The following is a 26,642-nucleotide window of genomic DNA, read 5'->3' on the forward strand; positions in this document are numbered from 1 at the left end:
CACACACTGTCCAAAAGTCCTGCACATTTTCAGTAAAGCCCGAAGACCACTGGCGATTCAGTGGCTCAGGACTCCATGGGGTACCCAGCGCCCAAGGAGCCCATTGGTGATTCAGTGGCCCAGGACTCCATGGGGTACACCTGTTCCAAGAAGTCCGCAGCTTCTCTGTCCTCCCCAGAACCTGAGGCCATGTCTGGATGGGATTCACGCAGAAAAGTTCCCAATATTCCAACCAAGGAGAAAGGTCCTTTTTGCTATGCCCCACCCCCCATTTGGAGCTAGAGGAGAGCCTCCCTCTACCTCCATTTCCATCCTTGGCCTCTCCTTCAGGTGCAGTCATCTCGGATGGGCATGGCTTAGCCCCCACCACCCGCCCCCGTAGAGCCCGCCCCTCCGAATTGCAATTGCGGGGTCGGGGTTAGAGGGGGAAAGGGGCAAGGGGCCTGCTTTGAAGTGTGTGTGTGCGCGCGCGCGCGCGTGTGTGTGTGTGTGTGTGTGTGTGCGCGCGCGCGCGTGTGTAGGAGGGGGTCATCCTTGGGACAGAAGCCTGAGGGGCGGCGCAGGGGGTCGGGGTGGGAGGGGGCGGGCCCTTCCGGACCAGGTCCTAGGACCCGCGGGCTCACTCACCCCGCGGCTGCGTCACCGGCCCGCCGCCCCCTGAGACATCACAATCTAAGGGCCGGGACCCCGCGTTTATCACCGCCGTTTGCAACCAAACAATCCACCCAACAAACACCCGGGAGAAAAGGAAAGCGGCCTGAGCCCAGCTTCCAGCCCCGGCCCTCCCCTCGCCCCCCGGGGCCCCCGCCCCCAGATGGGGGAGTGAGCGCGAGCCAGGGCGCTCCGCACCCGCCGGCCCGCGCCCGCCAGCTGCCCGCCCGCCCGCGGTGGGGGCGGCCCGAACGCGCCCGCCCCGCCCGCGCCCCGCCCGCGCCCGCCGCTCGCCCAGCTCCGCGGCGCCCTCGCCGGGTGCGTGCCGCTCGCGCGCCCGCCGGCCAGGCTCCCCGCGCCCGCCACCCGCGCCCGGCTCGGCGCCGGGCCTCCCGCCCGCGCTTCATGGCTGCTCAGGAATGGGACTGGTTCCAACGCGAGGAGCTCATCGGACAGATCAGCGACATCCGAGTCCAGAACCTGCAAGGTAACGCGCCCCAGCCTCCCGGAAAGGAACGCCGGATTGGGGTCGCTCTGGGAGCCGCTCCACACTGGGCTACTGCGACCCGCGCCACCCTGCCGGGTCCTGACCCCATTTCTGTCACTTACTGGGAGGAGGGGTTTGAGGCACCCGCCCCCAAACCCCCGGCATCGCCAACCCCGGGGGTGGGGCGGCACACGTGTGTGTGTGTTTATATGTGTGTGAGGGTGTGTGGGGGGGTCCCGGTGGGGGGGGTCTCCTTTTTTTTTGCGGGACGTCATGACTACCCTCCAGCGACAGCTGCGAGTTTGGAGAAGTTTGTGCGTGGGCTGTTGGGGGCGGTGGCCCAGGTCATGGAGGGAGGAGAAAGTGCGCCTACGTGTGTCTGAGTGTGAATTCGCATACTTGCCGAGTACCCCGGAGGCCAGGGGAATGAATGGGGGCGGCGCCTTAGCGGCCGGCAAGGGGGAAGGGACCAGGGGCCCCGTCTGTGAGCTCAGAGGGGCACCCAGGCCAGGACGGCCACGCCACTTTCCTCAAGGAGCTGCCCCTTCCCTGGCCCCCAACCCGGGCGCTGGGCTCTGGGACCAGCTCTGCCTTGAGACAAGGTGAAAGAGAAACTGGGTGGCCAGTGCCTCCCACAAGGGCCAGGAGTTACGCCCGCTGCAGATGAAGTTTATCCTCAAAGGAGTTTATTCATTGTGGATACAGCACAGAAATATTTCAAGGGGCAGAAGTCAGCCACAATCACCCCCTAACGCACCCACCCACAGCTGCTTGTCCTCAGGTGTCTTTCCAGCCTCTCCTGCGAACCTCACGGAGCAGGACAGTTTCGCTTCCGGCCTCTTTTCATGGACCTGGGCAGGGGAAGTTTCTTTAGCAGCTTCCCCTGCAGACTTGGGTTTCTAGAGATTCCAAGGTTGGGGGCGGCTCCGAGGGAGCTGAGAGGCCTGGACAGAGGGGTGTTGTTGCCCCTGCCCCCAGCAGTTGACATGACTTTACTGTCGGGGGCAGGGAGCCTCAGCAGTCAGGGTGCAGTCCGTGTGGGATGTCCGAGCAGTCAAGTTTAAACATTACACTGGATGGAATGTTTCCTGGGAGCCCACGTGGACCTGCTCCACCCCTAGGCTGGGCAAGGGCAGTGCAGGCAGAGGTGACCTGAAGTGGACCGGGAGCCTTGTAAGTGGCCAGTGGAAACTGAGTTTGCTCCCCAGATCTCTTCTGGCTGTGATTTGTGTAAGAGGAGGAGGATCTGGCTGGAGATGCTGAAAAGGATTCCTTTTGATTATAAATCTCATGCCTGGATTCCGTTGCCCGAGAACTGACATCTTTTTTGGGGGTTGGCATAATTATCTTTTGCTGAGATGGCATCTGGTTTGGGCTGTCAGTGTGTGTGTGTGTGTGTGTGTGTGTGTGTGCGTCTTAGGCAATTAATGGGTGTTTAAGAAACACATTCTAGCCCATTCTTGGTGCAACTTCCTGCATTCCTGTAGGATCCGTTCCTAGTGTAAAGGAGATCAACTTTTGTGAAGGGATGTTCAGTATTGTGAGCAGTTAGTTACACCTAAAACTATGAGAGAAGGCTTCTCCAAATGGGGATAATGTGAGATGGGTCCTGACAGTTGGGTAGGAGTTCACTGAGTGAGCCCCTATCTCTTAGCTCCCAGTGAACTGTCCTATTTTAGGTAATGCAAATTACAATTTGAGCATCCAAAGCTTTGCCATTAAAAAATTAACTTTTATACTTATGTATATATGTTATATCTTATATATGGTTACATATATTTATATAAAATGCATTAATTTTAAGGATGAGCCCAACACATTTTTAGTATGGCTAGCCCATCACCCAGATGAAGATGCAGACTTCCAGTACCCTGGCTGGGTGCCTTAGCTCCCTCCCTAGTCAGTAACACACCCCCACACACACACAAGTAACCACCCACAACACAACTACTATTCCGACCTTGACTACTATTGCTTTGCCTCTAGAACTTCATATAACATTGAATTGAACATTGAATTGAACAGTACATACTCTGTTAAATTGGTTTTTGTTTTTCGTTCCACATTTTTGTTGGAACAATTAATCCATGTCCTTGCTTACATCGGTACCTTTTTTGGCTGGGATGGGGTGAGGTGGGGAGAATTGTAAACCTACTGAGATATAATTTACATATAAAATTCCCCTGTTTTAAGTTTACAATTCAGTCATTTTTAGTAAACCTACAGAGTTGTGCAAACATCACAGCAACCCAGTTTGGGGACATTTTCATTACCTGCCAGCATATGCATCTGCCTAGCTCCAGCCCGGGACCGGGCAGTGCCTAGCTCCTTGTTAGTGCTGAGGGCCGGTCCATCGTAGGCACGCGTCACAGGCGATCTGTTCGTCAGGGAGGGTCACTCGGGTTGTTTGCCCTTTGGGCTCTTATGAATGAGAGAAGCTGTTAGTCCTGGGGCAGGGGGAACCCCAACACTGCAGAGTTGCTGGCTCTGGCTTTGCTGCTCTGCCCAGCATCGGAGGAGAGGCTGGGAGAGGAGGTGGGGCCCAGAATCTGTCTTCTGTCTTCAGCTTGTCCTTGGCTTTCCTGTCGCTTGACTGCATGACTGGATGCTCAACAGACGTTTTCTCTCCTTGTCTCTGTGGTACTCAGGAAGTCCCAACCGAAGGGCCAAGTCTGGAAGGCACCCCACGCCATGCTCAGAGCATCTGCCCAAACCAGCTGGTGGGTGCCAGCAGGCCCTGGATGGCCTGGATGGTCAGCTCTGCGGGCCACGGGCGGGGCCTTGCTCGTCTGAACTGGTGTGGGTGGCAGTCAGGGGCGACAGGAGGAGTCCAGGCGGAAGGGGGTTTTGTAAGCTGTGCGCTCACTCTAAGCGCAGGTAGTTGCAGATGTCGTGCTGTTGGGAGGATGGCAACAGAGGGATTTGACAAATCTGTAATCACAGGGACTGAGGAGGAGTCCCAGCCTCCATGTGCAAGAGGTGGCTGCTGTCATGGTCACACAGCCCTGATTCTTTTCAGAAAAGCTTGACTCTCAGGGTCCTGGGACCAGGTGCTTCCAGGGTCAGTCATGAGGACACTGCATTTCAGGGAAAAATGGTTCACTAATATACCTATAGCTTTACATCTTTGTATGTTTACGTTTACTTGGAAGTATGTTGACCTCTGCCACTTACTCATCTGAAGCTTCTTTGATGGCCCTGACCTGTGGAATTCTGGAATCCATGCAGATACTATTGTGACTTCACCAGATTATATCCCACAGAGTGTTGGAATGAAGACCTCAGGCCGAGTGAGCTGGGCAGAAAGCTGGCCTTTCCTAGGAGATGTGACACGCCCATGGGCTGATGAAGTCCCTGTTGATATGTTCACTTCAGTGGTGCCCAAAAGTGTTTGTAAACGAATGACTCTCTGGCAGACAGCATTCGGCTGTCCCTCTGGGCAAAGGCTGCCTGTGCCGCCCTCACAGTGTCCCTTGCAGGGAGACGAGGGTGGCCCAAGCTGCTGACCTTTACAGAGAGGAGAAAATTGACTTGCAGGATGTGGGCGGCCTCCCTCTGGGGGCCTCCGCGTCCTTGGAGCCACCTGGGGTAGAGTTGAGGACAGAGGCAGTCGCTTACTGGGTCTGTGCTGTGGCCAGCAAGGTGCTGGCTTCCTGATGACAAGGCGCGTTTGGCTGTCTCCTCTCCCTCTTCGACTTGGCTTTAGGGTCCGGCTGAATGCTCCGCTAGTTCTGGGGTCCCCTGACTGTTGGTCAAAGGGTGATTGATGGTGAGCCAGGATTTGGAAGATGCTTCCTTTCCTGTAAAAAGCCTCCACCACCCCCAGAATTCTCAGCCCTTCTCTGTTCACCTGAGCAGATGTGTGCTAAGCCAGCAGCATCCTGCAGACGTCAGGGAATGCAAAGTTGGTGCTTTTCCCGCCTTGACGGGAGCGTGGAACCATCACGGGTGCCTGGCCAGACCGGGGCTCGGGGCTTGGATTTTCTGCCTCTGGCCACGCAGATGGCAGTTCTCTTTGAGGCTGTCTCCGGCTGCCCTGGTGCCTGTTGGGTCTGACGCTGTGGCCCTTGACCTCACTGCTCGGGAGCGCCCAGTGCTGGAGGTGGATGGAGTCAGGTGGGGCGAGGCAGACATAAGGCTGTTCCCCTGCTGTTCTTGGGGAGCCAGGAGGGGGATCCACCACAGCCACCTGAGCCCTGCTGGCTGGTGCTGCCCGAGCAGCCTCCCCACCCCTGCCTCAGTGTCTCCTTTCCAATGTGTCAGGGGCGGTACTGCCCGGGGTTAGCAAACAGGAGCAGTGTTTTGGGCACTTGGAATTGACTGTCCAACAGAGGTGGTAACCATTAGCCTGTCAGGGAGCAGCCTGGGTGCTGGGCGCCAACTGCTTCTTTTGTGTTGTCTCCAAGCCTTTGAGGTTGGTGCTTGCTGCCGAAGCGCAGGGTGGAAACTTGACCGCGGATTCGACCGCGCATGCGCGAGGGACCGTGATTGAACAGCCTGAAGGCAGGCCCAGGGCGGAACCCTGCGCGTGGTTCAAAGGTCGGCCCTTGCCGTGCTCTCCACCTCTTCCTCGTGTTCCACCGGCTCAGAGCCACTTGTAGGCCCTCTTCCTGCTTGCCCCAACTCCCTAGCGACCTCTCTGTGGCGCTGGGCCCTGCGTCACCTCCTCCAGTCTACCTACCACCCAGCCACCGACACTCGCCCTTGCTGGTCCCTTCACTGGGTCTCCATGGCCAGCCCCTGGACTGAGGGCAGCTCCTGGTCCACCCCAGGGCTAATATCATCATCGTCCATCAGTGTCGTAATGGGGAGAGGGTCGGGCTGCACTTACAGGCTCAAGTCCACGCCCCTTCTCCTGGTATGCCGGTCCCTCTGTGGTCGGTTGGGGATGCCACACCAGCCTCCTCTCCCACAGCTACCCACGGGCTCCCTGCACCCAGCACCCTCCCCTCCGGTTCCATCTACATCCCCCCCACCCAGACCTCCAGGGCACACAGCACTGGGGCCGGGATGGGGTAGTCACTGTGGTCAGGATTATCCAGCACCCCCGCAGGGCTGTGTCCTGCCTCCGCCTCCCCTGGCTCCTGGAGGGCACAGCCAGCACACTGGAGGTTTCTGGACAGAAACCAAAGGAAATCAGATGCAGAGGTTTCATGTCCTCCAGGCACTTGCTGCCTGTTAGGGCCCTGCCCGCGGCTATGTGCTTGGCTAGAAGGATGAATCACCATGTAGAACTCTCCTTTCAGGCCCCCAGCTGGAGGCACGTCAGGGCTTCACATTAACTCTGGATTCTGTCCCCAGAGGCCATGTTCCAGTCCGGCTCTGTCCCTCACCAGGGCGTGGATTCTGCTCAAGGTGCCTCGTCAGGGGGAGCAGGTGGTGCAGGTGGGGAAGCCACAGACAGGATGTGGCATCAGTCCTGGGTCTGGGGCCGGGCCTCATTGCTGCCTTGCTGTGGGACCCTGGGAAATATGTTCCCTGTGCTGAGCCTCAGTTTCCTCTACAAAATGAGAGAGTTAGAGTGTCAGGCTCAGGTGGGCCCCCTGGGAGGTGGTATAAGGACAGAGGTGCCCGCATAAAGCCATCGCGTTCCGGTCCCCTGGCAGGCATGTGTGGGCGGCCGGCGTGGGACTCTGGGCACCGCTGAGCACAGCTGGCTGGGTTCCTGGATTCTTTTCCCTGTCAAGTGCTGGAGAGTCCCTCCCACGAAGCGTCCTGTGTAGAAGAGGTTGCCGTTCGCAAGCTTTGCTGTAAAACTGCACATCAGTAAAAAGACGTGCGTTCTTGGTTCATTCCGGGCTGATCAATTATGGTTTCTGTGAACAGCCCAGAGAAGGTGGGGGACCCACCCGTGCTCTGAACCAGCTGGGCACGGTTGACGGTGCCCGGGGAGGTGGGGTTCCCACCTTCACCTGTGCATACTTGCATCGAGGAACAAGACTGTTTGGGGTCAGTTGAAATGGAAACCCATCACCTAAGTGGATGTCAGTACAGAGCGGGAGGCCCTCGGTCCAGTGGGCGTCAGCGTCACCTTGTCAGTGGCCGGGGCTCTGATGGCCTTGACTCCGTCCGAGCCGGGCTGTGCGGTGTCACGGGGGAGGCGGGGCTCTGGACCCCACCCAGCGCCGAGGGAAGCGGCCCTTTGGAGAGGCCCCGACTACGTCCACTGCCCTCCCTGCCCCGGGGAACACTGTGCCATTTAATTTGTGACTGCACGGCTGAGGACCCGGGCAGAGTCCTCCTGCCCAGACAAGCCATAGGTCACGCCTGCGCTGCCTCAGGGGGAAAAAGAGAAAAATCAAGTCATTGTCTTTTTCGTGGTTGAACCATTAAAAGTCACCTCCCTGCTCCCCCAGAAACCGTGCTTCTTATTTCCCCGCCCCCTCCGTGCACCTCTTTTTTTTAAAATTGTATTTGTCACAGAAGGAATTAGAGGAAGCATCCAAAATCACAAGTGTGGCTTTAAAAGAATTTTTGCTGTTTTTTTTTTTTTCCCCCTTACTGGTCTGTCTCCTTTGGCAAGAGTGTGGTTTGTGGGCCAATCCAGCCGCTGCCCGTTTCTGTGAAGAAAGTTTTATCAGGACACAGCCGCGTCCATTCATTCGTTCGTGTGTTGTTGTCCGTGGCTGCATTTGCACGACGGTCACAATTTAGTTGTGACAGAGAAGTACCCACGAAACCAAAAATAACTGCTGTCTGACCCTTTGGGAATGTGGGAATCCACAGTGCTTCCTGCAGGCTGACAGGGACCTTATTTCCTGAGCCCCGACTCAGGACAGGTGACAAGTGGGAGACCCTGGGATGGCAGCCGTGGGGAACGCTTGCTGCAGGTGCGACAGGCCAGCCTTCCTCTCAGCGGGCTGACGCCTGCTTGGCGTGGGTTCTATACCCGAGGTGGACACGGACTCACCCACTGGACGCCGGGCCGCGTGGTCGCAGCGCCGTCACCGAGTCTTCCCGTAACGCTGGGCGGGGCGGTGGAGGAAGACATGGGGCGCTGCAGGAGTGCCCGGTACGCAGAGGTGGCGGCGTCCTGAGGCTGGGGTGCGGGTGTTGGGACTGAGGGTGCACCAGGTGGGTGCTGCCGGGGAGGCGGGGGAGGCTCGGCCCAGCTGTGGGGGTGGGGGTCTGGGACAGGGAACAAGCTGCAGTCACGAAGGCAGGCAGTGTGAAACCAGGGAGTAGGCCGTGCGTGGTGCCCGGTGGGGGTTGGGGGTGCATAGGGTGGGTGCTGCCGGGGGAGGCGGGGGGAGGCTCGGCCCAGCTGTGGGGGTGGGGGTCTGGGACAGGGAACAAGCTGCAGTCACGAAGGCAGGCAGTGTGAAACCAGGGAGTAGGCCGTGCGTGGTGCCCGGTGGGGGTTGGGGGTGCTTCGGGGGGACTGTGGCCAGGAGTGGGAGTGCGAGGCCCGAAGGTGGGTCCCCGAGGCTGCCCATACCCTCGGCATTCCCCTCTCCTTCTTGCCCTTCCTCAGCCCTGTGACCCCCGGCTCCTTGGAGATGCTAGTTCCCAGGCCCTGAGGATGAGGGAGAGGATTTGGGGAATCTGCAGAAGCCCTGGGGTCAGGTTGGTATCAACCGGCAGGACCTTCAGTTCCTGGAGAACTGGGGGTCTAATCGGAAGGCCCTTTAGGGCTCCGGTGACGTCACGCCCCACTCCTGCTTCCCTCTCCTGGGGGGCTCTCTGTGGGGGCAGGTGCCTGTGTGATATTTATATCCCTCTCCTCTTTTAAACTATTTTTAATCCTCAATGGTATGACATACTTAAAAAGCAGCATTCTGGGGCCTCCTAGCTGAGAACTGGGGCGGGCGGTGGGGAGGGGGCACGGAGATGACCTGCCAATTTGGTGCTGAAATGACTTAACCCTCAGATGGCATCTTCCGCTCGCCCCTCCCCCACCTCCGGTGTCGCATCAGTCCTGGCCCCGAGTGTCTCTGTCCTGGACGCCTTTCAGTTCCTGTCTGCTCTTGTTAACATCCTTACTGTCGGCAGCAGGGCCCACTGTTTTCCTGGCTCCGGGCCTCCCGTCCTGCTTCAGCCCTGCAACCCAGAGATGTGTCTCCCTGTCTGTCTTCTACCAAGCAGCCCCTTTGCGGTCGGGAAGAAGCCCTACTGTGTGCCCCGGCCCCTCACTTCTCCTGGCCCTTCCGGGAATGAAGCAGACCCAGCTGCACCCAGCTGTCTTCATCGTCCTGTTCCCCCCACAGGCCACACCCTGCCCTGTCCCCGTACCTCTGTCTGCAAGGCTCCTCCTGCAGAGAGTGACCGTGACCGCACCTCGGGCGGCCTCCCGGCACCCGGCCTGCGCCCGCCTGGGTTGATTTTAGGGCTGCCTCCTCTGGGTTCTGTCTGGCCTGCCCCTGAGTAGGTCCCCAAGAGAAGCAGGTCTTCACAACTGTTTGCCAAATTGCTGTAGGCTGAACCACCCCCCCCCCCAACAATGTCCACATCATGATCCCCCAAACCTGGGAATGCGGTAGCTTACTTGGTAGAAGGGACTTTGTAGATGCAATTAAGTGAGCAGTCTTGACCTGGGAATGATCCTGGATTATTACCTGAGTGTCCTGTTAATCACAAGGATCCTTAGAAGGTCGAGGCAGGAGGGGCAGAGGGTGGGGGAGATGTGGCAGGGGACACGGAGGTCAGAGCCATGTTATTTGGGGAAGGAGCCACGAGCCACCAAGGAGCGCAGGCCGTTTCTAGAAACTGTGAGAGAGCAGGAAACAGGTGCTCCTCCACCAGAGTCTCCGGAAGGGACACAGTTCGGCTAATAACTGGTGTTAGCCTGTCAGACCCATTTTGGACTTCTAAACTATGAGACGATCAGTTTTTGTCATTTTAAGCTGCTGAGTATGTAGTCATGTGTCACAGCCACCGTAGGAAACAGGAGACTAATATATACATAAATTAAAAGTGGCTCCTGTCTTCTTCCTTTGGAGATACATCTGGGAGATATCGGCACCCACCTGGACGGCCCGTTGAGTTCCATGGGAGTGTGAGGGACATCCAGGTGGTGGCATCGAGCCTGAGCTTGGAGTACAGAGACCTGGGCTCCGGCCACAAGGCTGTGGAACCTGGCGAGGCTGTCTGACAAAGGGCAGGAGAGCAGGACTCCGGGGACAGGAGAGAGGGTTGGCCTTGGGCCAGCAGGCTCTCTGCCCCGGAGTCCAACAGCGGTGCTGGTGGCATCTGAGAAACACATAGGGCTTTGACTAACAAGGAGTCAGTGTCAAAGGACCCGGTCTGTGCTCTCTGGGTCTTAGAACAAAACAGTGACATCACAGCAGCCTCGAGGTACACACATATCCTGTTGTGTGGTCCCTGGGACTCAACAAGCTTGGGCGGCATTAGCATCTCCATTCTAATCCGTGCGTTCTTTCAGAGTGAGACTCGTGAGCTCTGGAAGCAGTCCAGGCCTGGATGTTTTGGATCAACAGCCTTCGCCTTGATGTGGAATATCCACGTCTATTTAGAAAGCCAGAGAGCATCACCCCGAGTATTGGCTTATACGCAGTTCCCGAGGTTTGGTTGTATGACATCAAGCGTTAAAAGGCTAGATGTACAAGTTATGAGACACTTAAATTTCCAGAGAATGGAAGAAGAATCCCAGTCGTGCTCCACTGTACAAGCGTGGTTGAATGACACCATGCCGTAGACCTGCCGTTTCATTTCATTTCATTTTCTGCACTGTCCCCGCCTTCTTGGTTGAAGGTCAGCCTATAACCCTCACTGCTGTGGTTCCATTGTTGTCTCCATGACATTAAGTTTATGAAAACACAAGTGATCAGTGATAATACTTTTGGTTTTGTTTTCTTCTGTTGCTACTTATTTTTATAAAACAAGGGTGAAATGCAATCTGATGTTCTGGGAATTTCCAAACGCACAGTAGGGGGAAGACGGCTGGGTGACTAAAAGGCTCCCCATTCTGTAGCTCAGCCCCGTCGTCATCAGGCTGACATAGCGAAGTCCCGACGTGAGTGACAGGAGATAATTTGGGATACTGTTGTTGGAAAGTGAATAATATAGAGTGCAGGTTGTGTAATAATCAATGAAGTCAGGGATCGCCTTAAATGGCTAGAGAGCATTGATGTCCTGATTATGAGGAGCCTGGGGGTGGGGAGGCGGCCACTTGCTGAATGTTGTACCACGTCTCCCAAGCAACCCCCGTGTGGGGTATTATCTGCACCCCTAACACGGAGGCTGAGCTGGAGTCACAAACGCCACGTTGCTGAGTTAATAAGTGGTAGAACTAGGAATCAGATGGCAGTGGGGGAAGATGGAGTAAGTGGGGTGGGGAGGAGGTGTTAAGAGCAAGGACTGATGGGACTTAGAGTTGGGGGGAGGGGAGAGCCGTGGTGAGCACTAGATCAAAGCCTGCCTGGCTGTGGAGAGGACAGGTGACAAGCTGACATCCTTGTAACCTTGGATTGTGACGGAAGAGACTGGACGCAGCCGTGGGAAACCATCCTCACCCTCACCCTGGGTCACACTGCGGGAATGGCAGACCCCACTGCGTTGTCTGATTCTACCGTAACCCTCTGAAGTTCACGTTATATCCCCACTTGGCAGATGTAGACACGGGCCCAGAGATGCTCAGCAACCTTGCCCTGCCCCACAGCTAGTGAGCAGACAGCGGAGGTTCCTGGCACACTCCGGCACCCGAGATGCCCTGTGCCTCCACACCCACCAGCCCTTGCTGGGGGCCGGGTCTGTACAAGGTGTTCACTTTCCTTTCATGTGCATGAGGGACTGTGTAGAGCTCTCCTTTGGAGGGCCGGTCTGGCCTTTGAGCTTGGCTCTGATCTACAACAAAACAAAACGGGACACCTTCCAAATAAAAGCTGAGAACCTTGGGCTCAGAGGCGGGGTACTGGCAGGCCTGGGGGATGGCCTGTTGGGTTCCCAGCAGTGTTGTGAGCAGGTGCCATGAAATGGCTTATAATGGCTTACCTGTGAGGAGATGAAGGGGACAAGGCTCCATGAAGCCATAGGACCAGTTTTGGGTTAGCAGGGGAGGGGACCAGCAATCAGACAAATGTTACCCTTGATGGACTGTGACTGACCAGGATGGGTACTGCCGAACTTGGACTTATTAGTGATGGCTTGTTTGCCCTGGTAGACCAGCAGCCTCATTAGGTTGGTTATTTGTTGAATATGAGTATACACTCAGAGGGAAAGGGTAGATTCTGAGGTCTGGCAGACTGGGTTTTTGGTATTGGTTAGCTGTAGCTGTTGAGCCTGACAATACTCGTTAGTGAAAAGGGACAGTCCCAACTTCTCGTAGTTGTTAGAACATTCAGTGATGTCACATGTCTTCATTAGGGTCTGTTTCCCCTTCCCTTGCCCCTTCCTTTTCCAAGTTGTATATAACCATAGTTCTCCAAGGTTTGTGTGAAAAACAGTGGTTCCCTCATGTTGCCCCTTTTCCCAGGGCATCGGCTGCTTGAAAGTGTTCTGAGCTGATGATTTTATTTCCCTCTGTCTCTAAATGACGTGCGTGTGATACTTTGTCTTGCTTTTTTTTTGGTCCTAGGCTCCCGATTCCTTACTGTGCGAGGTAAGGATGTAGGTCTTGACCTCTTTAATCTCAGATCTTTGCTCTCCTTCCCAATTCCCCAGGCATTTATATCATGGTTTTGGTAAGATCAGTAACTGGGGTTTACACTGTTGCTACTACATCAGTGCTCTTCACAGCTCCGTGGTGCAGAATTTACGGATCACTTCTTTCTTGCTCTACTTTTCGGTTTCTGTGGAGTTAAAAGTTGTTTGCTGCTGATGCTCTAGGTGCCGTCGAGTGTGTTAGTATTCTAGGTGGCCCCTCAAGTTGTCTGTGTGCATCGGGGAAGTTCAGTTTCCTCCTCATGAGCATGTCAGGGTCTGGACTGGTTGCCCTCCATACCTGGGCCCGGCTGTCACCTGGGTCCTCTGTCACCATCACTTGGGACCCCCCTCACCTGCCTCACAGTCAGCTCTCCCATTTCCTGTCTTCCTGTTATGGCTCAGCCCCTTGAATACAGGAGCACAGCCTTCCCAAGGAAGAAAGCCTGGGTGGGAAGTTTACTGAGAGCTTGCGCGGGAAACCGCCTTTCTCCTCTGATTTGCAGTTGCTGGATTAGCCAGGCATCCAGTTCCCACCAGTTCAAGGTGGGAAGTCATTTTCCTCCAGAGCCCCGAAAGCCTTGCTCCAGGGTCTGCTGGTTCCTGGGTTGCGGTTGGAAGGTGAGCGCATCCCTGGTCCTTTGTGTGACCTGTTTTGTTCTCTCTGGAAGTGAATAGGATCTTGTGTTTGTCTTCAGTGCCCTGAGACTTCAGGGTGACCTGCCTGGGTTCTGGTCTCTCTCCATCCGTTATGCTGAGCATCACCCAGAACCGTGTCCTTTGGTTGTGGGAAATTTTCTTAGATTACTCCATCGTGATTTCTGCTTCCTCAGTTTTCTGATCTTCTAGAACTCCTTTTATTTAGGATATTGATCCTCATGGACTAATCCTCAAATTTTCTTATCTTTTTCATGTCCCATTCCTTTTGTATTTTGTTCTATTTTCTGGGAGATTTCATCATTTTTTTGTTCCAGATTTTTTATCTACCAGACTTTTCATTTGCAAGACTTTTCTTATTCTTGAGAGAAGCCCAGTCTTGTGTCCGGGCTGCAGTACCTGCTCTTACACACAGTGGGATCTAACGATGGGCCAGGATGGCTGGTGGGGCTTTGCAAGGCAGTGGTTGAGAGCCTGGAACCAAATAGCCGGGTAGTAATCCCGTGCCCGTTACTTTCTTTGTGACTTCGAGCAAGTCATTTATCCTTGCTAGTCTTCAGACAACTCATCTGTAAAATGAAAGCCACGATGCTGAGATTTACTGCGAGAACGGTGATGGTTACATGAGCTACCCGAGGGGAGGGGCTAGAGCCGGTCCGCTCACAGTGGGGGTACTGCGCATGCGTATTCCTCCGCCTGGCTTTCTCCGCGTGTGTTTGGTCTGGAGCTTTCCTGGTAGAGGCTTCTTTCTCTAGGTGTTTTATAGTCCATGGTTGTCCTCTCAGATGGAAGAGTTGGGCACTAACGTGTACTGCCAGCTCTCAGCACAGGGGTGGGGAGCTTCCAGACTGGCAGATGCTTTCATGGGTGGGTGCCCAGCTGGGTTGTCATGGGGAACCCCGTGTCAGGGTCTTTATTTAGCTCTTTCCTTCCAGGCTGGTCAGACTCCTCCTGGGAGAGCTTTACTGTCTCCTGTGTGCATGGATGGTCAAGGCCAAAATGTGAGGGGTGGGGAGTGGGGCTCTGGGCGTCAAATGAGCAAAGAAGCCTTGGGCAAGGAGGTCCTCTGCATGCAGTCTGCATAAAATCAGTCAGTCTGCCCATTTTCAGTACAGTTAACAGTGAGACCTTCTGTTAGAGAGGAGACTTCTGGTCTTGTGCCTGACGGAGGAGGGACGCACCCAGCTAGGAGACGTGGGGAAGGGGACATGGGGACCCAGCTGTTCCTTTCGTTTGATCCTTCCATTGCGTTTCCGCTCCCAACCCCATTCCCAGAGATACGCGTCGGCACCCGTTTCTAAACCGTTGGGACCCCTGGGTTGTAACGGGGTTGGCTGGCTTCTGTCGTTTCTCAGTGCCCCGACGATACAGATTTCTTGAACTGGCGCAGTCACTTACGGCAGGCCCGCCTCTTTCCAGCCTGCGGAATCTGGCTCCTGCCTCTCCTCCCGTCCTTCCCATCCTGAGGGTTTCTTCTCTGCATACACAATGCTCCCGACAAACCAAGCCCCCGGACTCTAGGTTTTAGTCGAGTTTCGAGGTGGACCGACAGTACAAGCCCCTGTTGAGCGTGTACCCTTCTCTGAGAAGCCGCTCCCTTGCCTGGCCAAGCGCCTGAGGACAGCGTGGGCGCACGCTGGCCGAGAAGATTCGCTGTGCGGAGGTGACGGGCTTGGCGATGTTTCTTTCCGTTCTGACGGTTGCTCAGAGATGCTGCTGCATACTGGTTACCAGGAGAAACCGGGGGCTTGCAGAAAGGTTTTGGTTACACCTAACGGCTCTTACCACACACACTGGTTGCCTGGGGTTGGTTCCAGTGGGGTGCAGCTGTAGAGGCGGGGGGACTTCCTCCCACGAACTTGCCCCCCGAGGTCCTCCCTGGCGTCTCATCCCCACCAGCGGGCTAAAGCGCCTCTCAGCTTGCCAGGTGGGCTTTTAATTGGATCCCCTGTGCAAAGCATCGCCACTCTTGTTGCTGCTGTCCTTGCTTTAAAGCTGCAGCCTGTGCTGCCCACGGGGTGCCCAGGCTCCTCGTGAGAGAAGAACCAAACGTCTGAAGGGACGTTGACCGCTGTTTCGTTTCTACACCATTTAATGTCGCAGCCCTGCCCCAGCCCAGAGCCATGGGCTACGTGGCGGAGAACTGGCTGGCACCAAGCTTTTAAAATGAAGCTCTGCTTCCTGGCCAGACTGAAGATTATCCTGCCTGAGCCTCCATCCGACCAGCCAGGCTGACTTGTCTCGCTCTTCTAGATTTTTCAGTGGGTTGTATCACCTGGGGGAGGGGAAGGGCTGCTATGGACACGCCCTCAGGATATTCCAGTAAAGACCAAATCAGTCCTTGAGCCTCCAGGTTCCCTGGAATGAAGGTTTTTATCCCAAAGCCCTTACAAGTCAACAGGCTGATCAATGGGAACAGCACCGGATTCAGCAGAGCCTGCCCGGCTGCAGAGAAGAGAGAAGCTGTTTGAAGCCAGGCGTGGACTGGAATTTTAGCTCCTTTGCTTTGTGGCTGTGAAACTCTCGCCAAATTACACATCCCTGTGGAGTTGGGATCTCTTCTAGTATCTATAATGTGACTTTAATAATAACAGCACCTTCCGAAGGGTTATTTGGAAGATTTGATGAAACCGTGAGGGCTGAGTACCCAATACTCAATACTGATGTGACCTTTGGAATAAATACTACTTTATTTAAAGTAGAAGGGGGATCTTCCTTGGTATGGTGGTTGATAATTTGGTAGAAGTTCAACTGAATGATGTGACTGAATTGATCCCTTTGTCAGTATTTTGAGGTCAGGTTTGGTTTGGTGTCTACACACACTCGGGATCACAGAACAGGGCAGTAGCTGACAGGCCCTCGGTGAGTTGTCTAGTTGGAGGCTCGGAATCCATTGGAGATAAGAGAGATGACTGGGGTTGAGCTGTCCAGCAAGGTGTCCTGTAGCAGGACCTGGCGTTGGGTGGGGGTCGGGCTAGGTGGAGATTGGCAGGGTGGACCTCCAGGTGAGTGAGGAAGTTTCTGTGAGCCAAGGTGCGGAGACAGGAACGTGCAGGAGTGTTCGAAAGACGGGAAAGGGGCCCAGAGGGGTTGGTGTTTGTGGGCCCTTATTAGTAATGATGTGATCTTTTGACTCATTTCCCACTTTCTGCCACTTTACCCTGGGGACATGGCCTCGGCTGGCTTGTGGCCAGCATGCCTGGATGTGTGAGTGCTGGGGCGACACTTCATTTTGGGAACACAGGATGGTATCTCTTGAGTGAGATGTTCCACATGTTACAGGAGGTTAGCATCCTGGGTTGAGCCCACAAAATGCTAATCGTGTGACAATCTAAATCCCCTCCCCCAACATTTCTACCTGGGAATGGTCCCACCCATTTGAGAATCAGCAGAGTAATGTGTGCTCGTGAGAGGGGGAAGCCGCTTCTCCAAAGAGCTACCCACACTCTCGTACACGGAAGAGCTGTGATGACAGCATGTGCCCCTCTCTCAAAAGACTCTTTGATATGAAGCATCAGCTTTGAGGCTCTTGGAAATCAATAGTTGATGTAATAGTTGCTCTGTGAATTGCATCCATTATAACCAAATTCTCTCCAGTTGTTGGAAGAACTCAGCAAAGTGACACAATAACACATGACCATTTGGGATTATTCCACAGAAAATTACTTCATGTAGCAGGTGCAGATGCTGCAACTTTTATTTCTGTTTTCCAAAATATTGCTTGTTGTCTCTCTGAGTCCAATGGGCCAGAGCCCTTCTAGTTCTGCAGTTAACTTCCCACCGCAGCCACTTTTAGCAGGTGTTTATTGAAGGTCTGTTCGGTGTCAGGCACTCCGAGGCACCAGGAGATACAGACCTAGTCTCTGCTCCACGGAGTCAGTGTCCCACTGGGATGGAATGACAGCTCTGATGGCGGATTCTTGTAAGAATGTCTAAAAAGGGAACCCTACATCAGGTCCCACGAAGGACTTTCAGACAAGGTGACATTTTAGGTTGAAATGAGAAGAATAAATGAAAGGGGGAGACGAGCCTTCTATGCGGAGGGAACTGATGGCCCGGACGCTGAGGCAGGCAGAGCGTGGCTCGTGGATGCGGCTGCTTCGAGGCGAGCCGACAAATGTTGCGTTAGGGGCTGTGTTAGATCTGGAGCCCCAGTGCCCAGAGCGCTTGAGCCCCCGCCAAGGTCAGGATGGCCATGTCTTTGGAGTCGGAGCTCGAAATTCTGGAATTTTTCCCACTTGGCCAAGCCATAGACTGGGGTTCTGGGCCATTATCACAGGGACCGAAAGGTGTGTGATTTGCTTCCATTAAAATAAGCTCAGCTTTGAAGAGGCGCCCCCCTCCCACCTCCGCTGACAGCACAGGGGTGCTGACTCTGGCCCGTGGACTTGGGGAGCTCCGGTTTTATCCTCTGTGTGCCTTAGGGCTCAGCAGGCACGGTGGCTCTAGTACCCTGTGGGCGTGTCCTCTCCTCCCCCCTCCCCCGTGTCCATCTCTCTTATTTCCCTTTCCTGCCCCTTCCCTGGTCCAGGCAGATCTGCCTCCCAGAGAGGAGGGGCCCCTCCCTTCCAGCATGATTTTTCTGTGGATGACGAAGGGGTGATGATGGCAGTTTGTTCCTCACCCGTATCACCACCATCTCCCTATACTGAATACCCCCTATGTGCCGTGAACTCTGTTGGGTATTTTATAGTTAATTCTCCCAACCATATGAGTAGGGAACTAAAGAACTAAAGCACAGAGAGGTCAGGTATATGATCCATAGTTACACAGCTAGTTAGTGGCCAGGTCAGAATTGACTTGGGTCTTTTTTTTACTGTAAAACCTGTGCTCTGTCCACTAAAGCACAGCAGGCCCCCATCAAAATGGAGTGTGGCACTGTCATTAACAAGCATGTGGCTCTGGCCCCACTCGGTTCCCTAGTTGACCTCATCTCTGATATGCAAGCCGAGGGTCTGGGCCTGTGCTGTTTGTTACAGTCGTCACCAGGCACCGTGGCTGTTGAGGACGCACAGCTAGTCCAGATGAAGAGGCACTGCGGGTGGAAGGTAGACACGGAGATCAAAGACTCACTATGAAGAAAGGATGTAAGACATCTTGCTAATAGTTTTTTTTTTTGTTTTCTTTTGTTTTGTTTTTGTGCATTTTTCTGAAGTGAGAAGCTGGGAGGCAGAGAGACAGACTCCCGCATTTGCCCAACTAGGATCCACTCAGCATGCCCACTAGGGGGGCGATGCTCTGCCCATCGGGGCATTGCTCCATTGTGACCCGAGCCATTCTAGCACCTGAGGCGGAGGTGGAGGCCAAATTTGCTCCAGTGGAGCCTTGGCTGCGGGAGGGGAAGAGAGAGACAGAGAGAAAGGAGAGGGGGGAGGGCAGAGCAGCAGATGGGCGCCTCTCCTGTGTGCTCTGGGAATCGAACCCGGGACTTCCACACACCGGGCCAACGCTCTGCCACTGGGCCAACTGGCCAGGGTCACTAATAGTTTTTATATATTGCTTGCATGTTGACACGAAAATACTGTGGCTATAGAAGGTTGAGTAAAATAGATGACTGAAATGAATTTCTCCTGTTTTGTTTGATTTTCTATATTATGGCTACTACATCATGTCACATCACATGCGGCTCACATTTGTATCTGATTCAGCAAGGGCCAGGTTAGATGGTGATTTCTAAAGACCTTTTAACACTTGATTCGCAGACTCTGGGGCTCATGTTCTCTCCTTCCTGTGCAGGGTCTCTGAGCCCGAGCCCCCTTCTGAGTTACATGTTTGTCCCTGAGACTGTCCAGGGGGACTCCTGCCTGACCCCTGGCTCCGTCACAGGGCAGGAGCTGACCTGGTCTAGCATCTCCTGCCACCCTGGGCAAGCTCCGTCAGCTTTTGGAGTCTCTGTTGCCTGAGGGAGGTGAATCTTGTCCGCTCTGCGTGGGGTTTTTCATACACGAGGATGTCCGTAGAGCCCCTGCACCTGGTAGGAGTTCTGCGTGCCTCACCCCCTTTGCAGCACCGTGTAGCTGACACTGTCACCCTCCTGTTGACATGGTCCCTGCCGTCGGCCGTGTTCATTTCTTAGCGAAGTCTGTTGTTGCTGTTAACACTGCAGTCAAATAGCTGCCCTTACTGATCCCTGGCCCCACGTCATACAGAGTGGTGCTGTTCTGTCCTGTCCTGCGCCCTGGAAGGCAGCGACATGGATCGGAGGCCTTGATTTGACCGGATACCTGTGCAGGAAAAACAGTGGCCTCTGAACAGATGGGCCAAGTATGTGCCTGGAATCCTTTCTCCAGTGGCTGTAGTGTGTAGAGCCTCCATTGGCCCATCTGTTTGTGCCACCAGCTGGCTCAAATCTAGGCCTGAGGTTAAAGAGTTAAAATGGTGAAGGAGTTGCAGGTGGGGCAGTTCTGGCTGCGGGTGGTGGTGAGGGGACAGGTGTATCACAGTGGGCAGGGAAGGAGGGACGGCAGGGTCAGCCCTGCCCTTAAAGAGCGCTCTGTCTGAAAATAGAGCCCTCCCGTGTGACAGAAGCCATGGGTTCGAGGTCGAGTCCCCTGACTTCCTGGGCCGGTTGCCCCGCCTGTACCTGGGGGAACCGGTGCTGGCCTGATTAATAACGTGTGTGCAGCTCCGGGCGTGGTGTGTAGTGTGATCCCCGGGGGCCGCCACTGGGCTGATCATCTGTGGCATTGCTGTCTTCATTTTTTTCTAATGGTTATGAAAGTCCTATAACCAACCACGTTTTGGGGCCACTACCCTAGCACACCTGCCACTGTCACTTTTGTCGTCCCTTCTGGTCTTTTCCATGAGTTCCTATTTTTCACATTTGCAGCCATTGCCCGTTTAGGTGCCACCACCCCCATGTTACGTTTGCCTCTGCCCGCTCACCTGCCCTCCTCTGCAGGGCTTGATGTACCTTTTTAAGCAAAAACAAGTGCATGCTCACCTGCCATGGGTCCTCCTGGTTTACAGTTGGGCCAAGTGTTAGGCCCAAGCTTTCCCCAGCCTGGTGGGGCGCTCTTTTCTTCCTCATGTGGACTGCATGTTGCGGGGGCAGGTGGCACTGGCCAGTAGGGGGTCAGATTCTTGTCTCTGACGTTACCACTTTGCACAACTGACCTCCTGCTCTCAGGGTCCCTCGGCCCACAGCTGTGTGTTCCCTTGAACAATCTCTGCTTCCTTGCCCCCGTTTGTCCCCGGGGGTGGCAAACAAGGTAAGAGCAGGTTGTGGTGGCCTCTGCCGTGGTGGGAGACCTGGGCCAGGCTCAGGGGAGGCCATCAGCTCACCCTCAGGCCGGTCTTTTCACCTCTGATGAAGAGAGAGGGAGCAGGCCCCTCTTCATGCTTTGTGGTTAACGGGGGTGTGACGCCCGTTGCGGAGACAGTGGGGAAGAGAGAGCGCTGTGGGTGAGGATCCGGAGGGGAACTGGGTGCAATGGTGTGGTCAAGTGGCCGGGGACAGAATTTGCATCATGGGTTAGCTAGAGCGCTGGGACCCCCCCCCCCCCCAGTCCTGTGCAGGTGCCGGCAGGCCGTGGGCGACGGGAAGGCTCAGTCCCTGCGGGCGGGAATGCGGAATGGTGTGGTCACTTCAGAAAAGTTGTTTGGTAGGTTCTTAGGGAGTAAAACATATGCTGCCAGTTGGCCCATCAGTTGCCCTCCTAGGTATTTACCAAGAGACGTGGACACTTGTCCACACACAAGTATTGATATATGGGACGGCGTGTGTATGGCAGCGTCGTTCGCAACAGCCCCGCACGGGACACAGTCCCGATGTCCCCCAGCTGGTGAGTGGAGCACGCACTGTGGTGTCTCCATGCAGTGCAGTACCGCTCAGCAACCAGCGAGAAAGAACCGCTAACACACACGGGGCACCTCAAACACATGCCCGGGGAAGGAAGCCAGAGTCTGAGGTCTGCGTAGGGTTCCATTTATATAACATGCTGGAAAAGGCAAAATGATCAGGGGGAAAAAATGGGTCTGTGGCTGTCAGGGGCCAAGGAGGGAGGGCAGAGGATTGGCGACCATGGGGCACAAAGGAACTTTCTGGGGGTGATAGACTATTCTGTATCTTGAATTATGATGGTTATGATATGACTTTACTCATCGAAACTCACAGAATATATATATATGTTATATATATATTATATATACAAAAAAGAGTGAATTTTACTATGTGTAATTTATACCTCAGTAAATAGAGGAAAGAGCGAGCTGAGAATCTCCTTATCAAAGTTGTTTTCATGACATGGGCGTGGCCATGGAAACAAGCCTGCACAAAAGTGGCCTTTTTTTTTTTTTCGGTTCTGTGACCACTGATGCAAGTAAGTGCTTTCTAAACCGATCTTTGAAATCTCTTCCTCATCAAAGCCACAGGAATCCCATGGAGCCCCAGGCATAGATTTACCTTGTAAATGAGACTTTACAGACTTCTTTCAGGCCCAGTAAAGTGAGACCAGCCGGGAGAGCCACCGGGAGGAGCGTGAAAGCCGCCCTTTCCCCGCAGGCCCCAGCAGGCTCCGAGCCCGGAGTTCTCCCTGGAGCATCGCACTTTCTCCGTCTCTGAGAGCCAGGCCTGAGGGCAACTCGGAGTCGTTGTTTATTAGTGTTGGCTATGAGTCACCGAAAGCCCCGAATAACTGTGTCGTAAACAGATACGCACAAGCAGTCCAAAGCTGGTATGGCAACTGTGTATCCCAAGGTCTGAGCGACCCAGGCTCCTTCTAGCTCATAGTACTGCCATCCCCCTCGAGGTGTAGCTTGTGACCTCGTGGCCCAGGATGGCTGCTAGAGCTCCCGCCATTACACTATGTTTCAGGCAGCAGGAATGAGGAAGGGAAAGTAAAGAAAGGTCAGGGGTTGTAGGCTAACTCTGTTAATGGACAGTTCAAGGAACCGCCTATGACATTTCTGCTTCCATTTTATTGGCCAGCACTTAAGAAATGGAGTCTGTGGTGCCCATGTAAGAACAATGAAGGGAAAAGAACAGATAGTTGGGGTGGGGAAGACAGCGAGTAGTCTCTGCTCTAGCATCCAGTTTTGCCATGCGTTTGCTCTGGGGCCCTGGACCAGTCTCTAAGCTCCCTAGGGCTTAGTTTTCCTATCTGTAAAGTGGGCACAGTAACTCCTTCCTCTCTTGCTTGTTATGGAAATTAAATGAGATAATATATATACAACCCTTGGGGCACTCAATTTCCCCATGGTAACCGTCTTTATTAGTCCCATTGTGTTTTCTGTAAATGTCCTCTCGCTGGAGAACATCTGGAGAGGGCACTCCTTGGAGATGCCCAGGACCCAGTGGTCCCCGGCATTTACTCAGCACTTAACTCCGATAGGCCCCCAGGGACCCAGTGACGAACGTCCCCACTGACTTCACCCCCAGCGCGGAGTAAACACTGAGCTCGGTGCCTCTCTGTGCCCTGCAGCGATGCTGTTGTCGTCCCCGCTGGCAGAAGGGGAGCCTGAGCACCGAGAGGGTTCGGCACATGTCCAAGGTCACGTGGCCAGTGAGAGGCCACCTGGGATTTGAGACCAGGCAGTGTGGGGCAGAGCCTGGGCTCCCTCGGGGTGCTGCAGACACCCAGAGCTTTGTGCAGGGACAGACTGTGGGCATGTCGGGGCAGGACAGCGGGGCAGATGGACAGACGCATTCCATGGGGCCCTGGGATCCCCACGACTGATGCAGCCCAGCAGAGGGACGGGCTGGGGGGGCCTCCAGGCAGAGGGGAACGTTCAGGGATGATGGGGACAGTGAGGGGCACCCACTGGGAACGGTCTAGAGAGGTCGTGACGATTTATCCCATTTCCCACTGAACTGTTGGACTTCAGGATAAGTAAGTGGGGGGCGGGGGGAGGGTGTCACTGACAATGAGTTTACAGGGTGATGTGATCCCAGCCCTGGCACTGGCCACACTGGCCAGCTGCGGGACCTCTCAGCTTCTATTTTGTTCTTCCCCATGTCACGGGCCTGACGCCAGGCCCAGTTGGCAGGACTAGACAGACGGACAGGCTGGGGAAGTGCCTGGCACCTAGTGGCAGCAGCCTGTCCTCTGCCCGATCCGTCCTGGCGGTGGCCCTCCCAGGCTCTGTGGCCTCCTCTGCTCTCAGCGCCGACAGAGCCGTTCCCTGGAGTCCAGAGCAAGACCCTGTCCTTTCTCCAAACAGGGATACCGTGCCCAGGTCAGCACCCAGGGGGCCAGCCAGGTCCTCAGGGTCGGAGGAGGGGCCTGAGCCTCGTCATTGTCACCTCTGATGGCAGCATACCTGTTCTCTGTGGTCCCCCCACCCCAGGAGAGGAGGGAGGACGTTGGCTGCATTGAGAAGTCCCAGGATGCCCTGGGCTGCCGACAGCAGCCCTGTCCGTGGGGTGGACCTGTGGGCGCCCAGTATTTTCCTCTTCTCACTTATGTGTATTCCCAAATTTTTCTGTTGGCAATATATTGAGTTTTCACTAATAAGAAAAACAAAGTTGTTTTTTTTTTTTTATAAGATTTTATTTATTCATTATAGAGAGGGGAGAGAGAGAGAGAGAGAGAGAGAAGGGGGAGGAGCAGGAAGCATCAACTCCCATATGTGCCTTGACCAGGCAAGCCCAGGGTTTCGAACCGGCGACCTCAGCGTTTCCAGATTGACGCTTTATCCACTGCGCCACCACAGGTCAGGCAGAAAAACAAAGTTTTGATAGAATGAGCTTCCAGCATTCTGTCTGGTACACGGGAGGCCCTCGCATGTTGAGCTTTGCCCCGAGTCCTGCCTTCCCCACACGGGAGTTTTCTGTGGTTCCATTGTAACCTCCTAGATCAGGGGTCTCAAACTCAACTCAGCATGTGGGCCGCAGAGCAAGATCACAGCCGTTCGGCGGGCCGCACTAGGTCTACAAAAGGCAACTGTTACGCAACACTTTTCTCACTGCAGTTGAAAACAAAAAAAAATCAGTACAACAAGCACAATCCTACATGCAGTTTACTCAGTGTCACAAAACGACCAGAAACTGTAGTTCGCATCACAACTGCTGTTAACTAAGCTAATATCTAGCTAGGATGCTAGAGAAATGAAAAATACAAGTAGGCCCCTAGGCTTACTTAATTTTATCCAAAATATTTTGAACTTCGTGGATTAGTCTGCGGGCCGCACAAAATTGTTCGGCGGGCCGCAAGTTTGAGACCCCTGTCCTAGATGGAAGGGCCCAAGGCACCAGATGTGTGCAAGGCCTACCTGGGCACGCCAGACAGGCCCCCGGCCCCTCTCCTTCCAGAGCCATCCTGGGGTCACTTCCTAGGATCACTTCCTAGAGCCGCCGTTTCAACTGTATGCCGCGGGAATTTCTAAAACATACAATACCTGACTATTTAGTCAAGGCACTTAGAATGTCAGAAAAAAAGATGACAACGACCAACACAACAATATCTTTCCAGTGTGAATGATTCAAAATGGGACCTATCGTTTTGTCAGCTCAGCCAAAAATATGATATACAGTGTGCCGTAGAATCTAGTGACCAGTTTATGCGTGCTGCCAGGAGATGGAAAAGGTTGAAAGTCGCTGTCCTAGAGCCTAGCTTGCTTGCTTTCTTCTTCGCTGTAACAGTCACAGTTTATAAGTCTGCTTGTGTTTTCTGGGAAGCAGGGACCATGCATTTTGCTCATCATTGTAGCCTTGTCCGTGTCTGGCACATAGTAGGTGCTCAGCAAACACCCCTGGAATTATGGTTAAATCCTGCTGTTCATTTTAGCAGCCAGGCCAACCATACTCTCCTGTCTGTTTGGGGTGAGAAAGGTGGGGAGGGGGCTGCCTGGAGCCCCCGGGGCAGCCCTCGGGGGCCAACTTCTTGCCTCCCCCTCCCCTTCCTCTTCCTCCATCTCCTCCTCAGCATCCCACTGGTCTGTTCTCAGCGAGGGTGTGAGCAGCACCTGCTTCCTTGTCGCAGCCCACGCCCGCCCGAGCCAGCCATGCGGCTGGCACCTTCCCTGCTGGCATTCGGCACGCATTAAGTGGAGTGTTAGGTGGTGAGAGACAGAGGAGGAAGGGGGAAGGATTTTTTTTTTCTTTTTTTCTTTCCTCTGCTTCCTCCTTTATCATTTCAAACACTGGGTGGTTTCTATAGACCACAGGCTTGGCCGAGGGCCTGGGCCCCATTCTCAGCCTCACAGGGTCAACTCAGCCCACAGATTTATTTATTTATTTTTTCTTTTGACAGATAGTCAGAGAGAGGGACAGACAGATAGGAAGGGAGAGAGATGAGAAGCATCAATTCTTCGTTGCAGCACTTCAGTTGTTCATTGATTACTTTCTCATATGTGCCTTGATGGGGTGGGGGGCTTCATCAAAGTGAGTGACCCTTTGCTCAAACCAGCGACCTTGGGGTTCAAGCCAGTGACCTTCGGGCTCAAGCCAGCGACCGTGGAGTCATGTCTGTGATCCCACGCTCAAGCCAGATGAGCCCGCGCTCAAGCTGGCAACCTTGGGGTTTTGAACCTGGGTCCTCCATGTCCCAGTCCAACGCTCTATCCACTGTGCCACCACCTGGTCAGGCTATTTCTTCATTTCACACACCAGATTGGGGGCAGAGGCGACTCTCCAGCCGGACTCTGCTCTCCTGAGCTGGGCCCGCGGCTGGTGAACTCACTCCTGCCCTTGGGGCTAGTCGCTGAGTCGGAAACTGCTCCAGGCCTTCGGTCCAGAGAGAACAGAGAGGAACAGCCTGCTGGACTCCCAGGAGGGCTTCAAAAATACCTTTATTTGATCTGATTTAAAAACAATTTAGAGAAAGCTTGGAAAAAAAGGGGGGGGGATCTTCAAGCCCATTTGCTCTGACATAATTATTGTCATTTTAATGTTTTTCCATTTCTAATCATCTCCCAAGTTCATTTATATTTGTTCTCAGGGCCATGAAAGGCCATGTGTGCAAATACATTCTGCTCTGTGTCACTTAACTACTTCTTCCTGTGCCTTGGTAGCCCCCACCCATGTCTGATGACATGTGATGGCCGGTTGGGTGTGGTGGGATTGAATTAGCCGTGTCCTTGGAGAAGAGCAGACCCAAGGCTTCCTGTCCCCACGCCCCCACGGCGTCCTGTGCTCTCACAGGCCTGCCCTTCCCAGGCTCATTTGGGTTAATCCGTGATGATTTCTCTCCAGCTCCCGCAGGTCCTGGCTCCTGGGAAAGTGGGTATTTTCAGTGGGGGGCGCACACACAGTTATCCCCACCTACCCTGCCATCAGCCTGGGAATCCAGAGAGCAGGTGCAGCCAGAGG

At 54.5% G+C, this 26,642-nt stretch overlaps 1 protein-coding gene across 2 annotated transcripts in view; it reads left to right on the forward strand.

The window, feature by feature from the left end:
* Positions 1-949: 949 nt before the first annotated feature.
* CLMN (calmin) overlaps positions 950-26,642 on the forward strand; it is a 119,177-nt gene continuing 93,484 nt past the window's right edge. For both annotated transcript variants that reach the window (XM_066344391.1, XM_066344392.1), the window contains exon 1: positions 950-1,138. In XM_066344391.1, coding sequence (XP_066200488.1) covers positions 1,057-1,138 — 82 coding nt within the window. In that variant the 5' untranslated portion in view covers positions 950-1,056. The remainder of the gene's footprint in view (positions 1,139-26,642) is intronic.

Source organism: Saccopteryx leptura, chromosome 6 (assembly GCF_036850995.1).
Source record: "Saccopteryx leptura isolate mSacLep1 chromosome 6, mSacLep1_pri_phased_curated, whole genome shotgun sequence".
NCBI lineage: Eukaryota > Metazoa > Chordata > Mammalia > Chiroptera > Emballonuridae > Saccopteryx > Saccopteryx leptura.